At 59.6% G+C, this 6,518-nt stretch overlaps 2 protein-coding genes across 4 annotated transcripts in view; one reads left to right on the top strand and one right to left on the bottom strand.

Annotated features, from left to right (window-relative positions):
- GNB1 (G protein subunit beta 1) overlaps window positions 1-2,686 on the bottom strand; it is a 94,291-nt gene extending 91,605 nt beyond the window's left edge. Inside the window, exon 1 of one of the 3 annotated variants that reach the window (XM_040645653.1) lies at window positions 2,578-2,686. The gene's annotated coding sequence lies outside the window, so the exon portion shown is untranslated. Of the gene's footprint in view, window positions 1-1,692; window positions 1,714-2,577 lie in introns of those variants that run through there. The other 2 variants (XM_040645655.1, XM_040645654.1) reach the window with 2 other exon arrangements.
- Window positions 1-3,014, top strand: part of LOC121106381 (translation initiation factor IF-2-like) — a 5,452-nt gene extending 2,438 nt beyond the window's left edge. Inside the window, exon 2 of the mRNA XM_040645526.1 lies at window positions 1,961-3,014. Coding sequence (XP_040501460.1) covers window positions 1,961-3,014 — 1,054 coding nt within the window. The remainder of the gene's footprint in view (window positions 1-1,960) is intronic.
- The last annotated feature ends 3,504 nt before the right edge of the window (window positions 3,015-6,518 follow it).

A 6,518-nucleotide genomic window follows, 5' to 3' on the forward strand; every position in this document is an offset into this window, starting at 1 on the left:
AAGAAAGAAAGAAAGAAAGAAAGAAAGAAAGAAAGAAAGAGAAAGAATCGATTCTGAATAAAAACTGCATGGTTGAACAATTTCCTCTATATGCACACTTTTGAATCATTCCAACAGAAGATGAAATGTAGCCCTAACACTAACACTGTAGCCCTAACCAGCAGAAAGAAATGGGAATAAATCACCGGCACAATCACAAAACTTAACTTTGCTTTCCTAAATTTTCACTTCTAAGAAAAACTTGTAGCACTTACAATGCCCCTGAATCCAGAAGCTCATAAGCAAGGCGGGAGTCTCCACCTGGGCAGAAGCCTTGCAAGTCCAGCCTCAGAGCTGCCAGAGATCCCACCCCCCCAGCCCCACTACAGGGTCTGAAAGGACTGGTCTCTAACCAACCATTCCAGTTGCTCTCCATTTCTGGCCAGTTCTAGTTGTTAGAAAGTTAAATCAAGCTGAAAGCTACGGTCCAGTCATGCTGTGTAGAGGTTCTCAGACCTGTTTCCATGTTGGTGGCACCAACTCTGTCCCCACCCACACACCCAATATTAGTAAGGAAGCAAAAAAGGAACTGCCTATTCACTTTCTTGTTGCAATATATACCTTCCGGAAGAATCTAGAATAGACCCTTTCTATCTTAATAGAATTCAAACTAAAACCTTATTTTCAAATAAAGAACCCCTCTACCCCCCCAAAATACTAAAGTTTCAAATTCGAAAACAAAAAATTCATGTAAAATTCTTATTGATAATAACTCTCTAAAGACCTTACCAGTATCTACAGTTGAAAGGAACTTCTTACAAAGCTAATACGTCCATCTATTTGCTCATCATAAACATAATATACATGTTTTCCTAGTTAATAATCAATCTCTCAAGCAGCTGCTTAGCCATCAAATATTGAGATCAGTGCAATCAGATGGACAGTAAAAACGAAAACACACAAAAAAGACCCCCCACACTAAAACTACAGATAAAGATGTCTACATCACTGACACATGAATTCAGTATTCTGTAGCTGTCAGTGCCCAGCAACCTCCCTTCCCAACATGAAAACTCACACATCGCTGTTTTTCTTCAGTAAATGGATCTCACGATCCCAACTAAAAAGCCTCCATAAAGAGGAATTAAGCATACACAGCTAATACTACTTCCGTATGCCAACTGTGTAATTTAAAGGACTTAAGACATATTTAAATATCTTCTGAATCACAAACAATCCGCAAGGAAAAATACGGGGGGGGGGGGTCTTCAAAAGTCCGAGGGCTCGGCCACCACCCGGGCGGAATTGTCTGCTCAACTCCTCCCCCCCACCCGCTGCCAGCGAAGAGCTCGCAGGGCGAAGGGGGACACGCAGCCTGGGGTTACTTCCTCCCTCCCCCCCCCCGCCCCGGTCCTTCTAAATAATGTAAATGGGGCCCAAAACACAATCGGGGCGCAGGAGGCCGGGAGCGCGCGGCGGCTGACAATGGCAGCGGCGGCGACGCGCCATCTTGTAGCGGGGCCTGGCCCGAGCCATTCATTCGGCGCCGGGGCGGGGGGCGCCGGGACCCCGGCCGGGCCCCGCCGCCGGCACCCCCCCCCAGCCCCCGCCCCGCCCCGCCGGCGCCGCACCCGGCGAGGGGGAAACGACAGCGGGCTCGCGGCGGGGCTGCCTCCCACTTTTCGCTAAAAACGAAACGGCCGAGAAGCGCACCGCTCGGTCTCCCCAGCACCGCTCTTTGTCTGCCGGCCTTCGATCCGCCCCGGACCGCCAGCGGCGCCCGGCCCTGGCCGCGCCTCAGCTTCCTCATTTCACCGTCCCCCCTCCTCCGCCGTGTCGCCACCACACACTAACTTCAAAGTCCCCAGAAAAGCTGTATTTAAAGCACAACGTTCCCCCAGGCAAAGGACGAGCACCTCTAGCCGCTGCAGAGCCCCGCCGCTCCCTTTGTTCTCGCGGCCCCGGCCCGGCCGGCCTACAGACCCCGGCCCAGCGCACCCCCTCCAGGGCCAGCCTCCGGCGCACAGCCCCTAGGGAGGTCGGCCCGGATTCGGACCGCGGACCCCGGACCCAGGACCCCAGGTCGCGGACGCCGCCTCAGGACCCGGGGCCGCGGACCCCGATACTCGACCCCGCCTCAGGACCCAGGACCGCGGACCCCGACCCCGGACCTGGAACCCGGGACCGCGAGCCTGGAACCGGGACCCCAGAACTCGGAACGCAGACCTAGACCCGGAATCCCAGGGCCCCCGCGCCCAGACCCCGACCCCTCCGACCCCTGCCCCGGAGCCGGAGCTCCGGACCCCGATCCCGGCCAGAGAGCCCAGACCCCGGCCGCAGATCCCGGACCCCAGACCCCAGACCTGGGACACCCGACCGCGGACCAGGGCCCGGACCCCAGCCGAAGCCCGCAGGGTCCCCGCCCGCTCCCAGCCCGCGACCCCACCCGGGCGGGGCAGGAAGACTCGCGGCCCGGCGGCGGGGTGGGGGCGGGGAGGGTGGGGGCGGGGCGGCTCTGGCGGGCGACTGCGGGGGAGGGGCCGGGGCCCGGGTCTCCGGGCAAGGGCAGGGGCAGGGGCAGGGGACCGCAGTGCTCACCTCGGCGCCTCGTCCCGCCTTACGCGCCCGCGCCCCGCCGCCTCAGCCGCCTCGGCCGCCGCTCTGGAGGTGGTCGCGCTCGGGCCGCTCCGCGGGCGCTGCGGGCAGGTGCGCCGGCGAGGATCGGTCCGGTCCCGCGGCGGCTGCTCCACTCCCGCGCCCGCGCCCGCTCCCGCTCCCGCTCCGCCGCCGCCTCCGTCCGCCCCTCAGACGCCTCCAGCCATCGGGATGGGCGCGGCGGCCCCTGCCCGCAGCCTCGGGAAACCCCACGCCGCGTCACCGCGCACGCCGCGCGCGCACGCACGGCCCGGCCGCGGCCCCGGCGCGCGCACGCCCGCGCGCTTCCTCCCTGTGCCGACCCCAGGAGCGTGCGCGAGCTGCTTAAAGAATCCGCGCCCGCCTTAGGGGAACCGGCTTCCGGAGGACCCCAGGCCTGATCCGTCCCTCGCAGTGCCCCAGGGGCTGCACGCGGGGCCCTGCGCTAGCGTAGGCCTCCCCGCTGCGGACCTGCTCAGCTTCCCAGCCAAGGGGACGTGGGTGGAGGCCACTGGACCACAGCTGGGACTCTCCTGGCCCTGCACCCGTCCCCCATACACGCATTCTGCACTACATCCCGCACACATGCCCCGTACTCCCACCTGGCATCCTGCACCCTGCATTCAGCACCTCGTACCTGCACTCTGCACGGCTACCTGCACACACCCAGCTCAGGCCGGCCGTCGGGGGGGGGGGGGGGCAAAGCTGACTGGATCCCAGAGGGACCCACGCTGGACGGGGTCGGCCTCCAGAGAAGCCCAGCTTCCGCCGGCCCACGAGTGCACGCCCACCAACCAAGGGATGGAGGAACAGGGCCAGTTTCGGAGATGGCCGTGGGGTCGTGTGAGGTTGGGCAGTTGCGGGCAGTGTGGTCTCCGGAGGTCAAGCCTCAGGCATTCCTGTTGGGAATGGCCACTTGGACAGGGAGGTGTGACCACGGAAAAGAGTGTCAGGAGGGAGACAGATGGTCAACCTTTGGGAAGGCTGCTGAGAATTGAAGCCCCTCAGGTGGGAGCAGAAAGGAGGTGAATGTGGGTCATATATGCGCAGCCCATAGATACCCCAGGAATGTCATTGAAACAGTCCCAAGCCACCACCTCTGTCTTTCCAGCTGGCCCCTGGCTCCCCAGTTCCAACAACTAATCACCCACAGGCTCCCTCCCTTTGGATCCTGCAGTCCCTGACCGTATCATCCCAGGCCAGATTCAGGCCCCTTTTCCTCCAGGCCTGTGTATGTCCTTCCAGCCTGGAGCCCATACCTTCCTACCCAGGTATGGGCTGCGCCCTGTCCCTCCCCCTCCCACTCTATGGGACCTTCCTACCAGCATACAAGCCTGTCCCAATCATTCTTGGAGCCCTTCCTCAGTTCCTGGTATAGGACGCTCCAGACTCAACCTACACTCTCCCTGGCCAGCCCTGAACTCAGCCATTTCTGCAAGGAGTCCTGGTTCCTTTTAATGGGAATGGTGTTTAGAAGCCAGGATCAGGGCTCCAGGTGTGCTCGCTGCTACTGGAATGCCATGGCTTCAGCAGACAGAGCTAGGGAATGAATGTGTGTAGGAGCATACATGCATATGCACACAAACGCACATGAAGTACCCCCCACCATGTAACCAATCTCCCATGATTGCTGCCACTCCACTCTCCTCACCCCACATGGGCTCTGACCTCCACTGGGCCACCACAGTCCCCACACCAGCAACGATGTCCACCTTGCTCAGCAGACATGACAGTTCCCATTGCCCCTCCCACAACTTCCAGGTTCCTCTGTCCTCCTCTCTGGTCAGCACACTGGGTCCTCTCTGCTCTTTAAACACACAGGTCACCACATCCACACTCTGCCCTTGTGGCTCCATCTGCCCAGGAGGGTCTCCCCCATTACCTCCAGTGACCTCCACAGAGAGGTCTCCCCCGGCCCCTGCCCCTTGGTCCTTCCCCAGTGCCTTTTTGGCTACATTTCTCTTTAGCTCTCATTCCCGAGATCTCACATGGTTTCATTTGTGGGTGGATTTGCTCCTTGCGCATCTCCCTTGATGAAGATGTTACTTTGACTCCCTTGCCCGCTGCTCCACCCACTGAGTAGGGCATGAAGCACACAGTGGGTCCTCAGGGAAGGGTTATGGGGTGGGTGAAAGGGGCGTGAATGATGGTCTGTGTTCTGAATGAGAGGAACAAGACTCAGCATGATGACCAGAGGGGCAGGAGAGTGGGGAGTGTCCAAATCTAAAAATCACTGTGTCAAGGACAAAGCTGGCCGCCCTGGGGACTCTGCCAAGTTGCCCACTCTTCAGAGGAGAGGTGGATGATGGGAAGTTGGAAAGATGAGTGTCCTGAGCACTGGCAGGTGGGTCCCAGAGGCAATGGACCCCAGGTCCCAGACTCAGGGTCGGAGACGTCCCTCTGAATCCAGCAGGCCTGATGCCAGCCTTCAGTGCCTGCCTAGGCCCAGGGCTTAGAAAAGTGGAAATGAGGAGGGAGAACAGGAAAATGAGATGGGAAAGGAGAAGGAGGAAGGGGGAATGAGGTGGGGCAGGGCCAGCAGCAGAGCAGAAAGAAATGGGAGTGATGGTCTCATGGAGACCTCTCTACTTCTGTGGGGATGGGAGGAAGCCTGGGCGATCCACAGAACCCCTGTTCTACCAGCCTGGCCTGACTGCGCAGCAGGGGTGCTAACAGGGCTGGCCCTTGCTTCTCCTGTCCCTCAGGCCCCTGTAGGCCTGGTTGGGGCCATCCCCAGTTACACCAAGGCCACAGAGCAAGGCCACACATGAGGACAGCAGGCCGGAGCCTTCACCAGCCATTTGAGATTTGGTGTGTAGACCTGGAGCCCCCAGCTAATCTGTAGGTCTGTGGGGTCGGGCAGGGCCTTCCCTGGAATTTGCCCTGTGGCCCAGGCCTGAAATCCTCCTTTACATGTTTATGGATGGGTGTGAGGGCAAAGTTGAGGGGAAGTCAGGAGGAAAGGAGTAGAGAGCCCTGGGTCTTTATTTCTAGATCCCCTACACAGACTGGGGCTTCATCCCCCTTCAATGCGTAGAAGCCACAGGGTCCCAGGGTTCTTCTCCCCACTCCGAGGCCAGTCCCCAAGTAGCAGGGCCCTTTAGCCCTGGGGACACATGCCTGGTCAGCTCTCAGGAACCCCCAGGAGCTTCTAGCTTCCAGCCAGAGACCTTTGGACCTCAAGGGTATGAGGGGCACCCTAGGGAGCTTGCACTCCTTCCCCTCCCCTCCATCACTTTTGCCCAGGCCTCCTGCGGTTTTGGCCCCCATCTGCCACCCAGCCCCCTCCTCTGCGGGGCATAAATCAGGGCCCATGCTGGACCCGCTGCCACGGCGTGGAGAATTTGTGCCCAGCTGGCCAGGAGCTTAGGCTTCTGCTGATTTCCTGGAGACACTCACTCCTTCTCTAGATACGTGGCTTAGAGATCAGCCTGAAGTTCTGAGTCCGTAGCGCACCCTGTCAGCGGCACCCGGCCCACGACCAGGCCAGCAGGTGGCTGCAGGGCTGAGCAGGGGCTGAGGCTGAAAGCAGTTGCCCTGGTGCCTGGCTCAGCGCCCAACCTTCACTAAAAACCTAGGGTGTGCAATGCATTATTCAGATGCTCCCCCCCCATCTGCTCTTTAGCAGGAAATGGTCTGACCGGAAAGTAGGTCTTTTTAAATCTGAATTATTCAAACAATTTGTGCACATGACCAGACCCAAACCCAGGGACCTTGCTCCGAGCCTGGCTTTAAAGGGTCTCAGGGCTGTAGGGGCCGCTCCCTTCCAGCAGCGCACTGTCTGTTCTCTACCATGTAGCCATCCTGCCATCGCCTCTAGTAGGTGAGCCAGAGCCTGACCCTGTCCCCTGGCCCCAGAGGACAGGACTGGGACAAGGAAGGGAGGGAGAGGGTGCGGAATGTAG

The sequence above is a fragment of the Ursus maritimus genome, unplaced genomic scaffold (assembly GCF_017311325.1).
Source record: "Ursus maritimus isolate PB19 unplaced genomic scaffold, ASM1731132v1 scaffold_32, whole genome shotgun sequence".
Taxonomy (NCBI): Eukaryota; Metazoa; Chordata; class Mammalia; order Carnivora; family Ursidae; genus Ursus; species Ursus maritimus.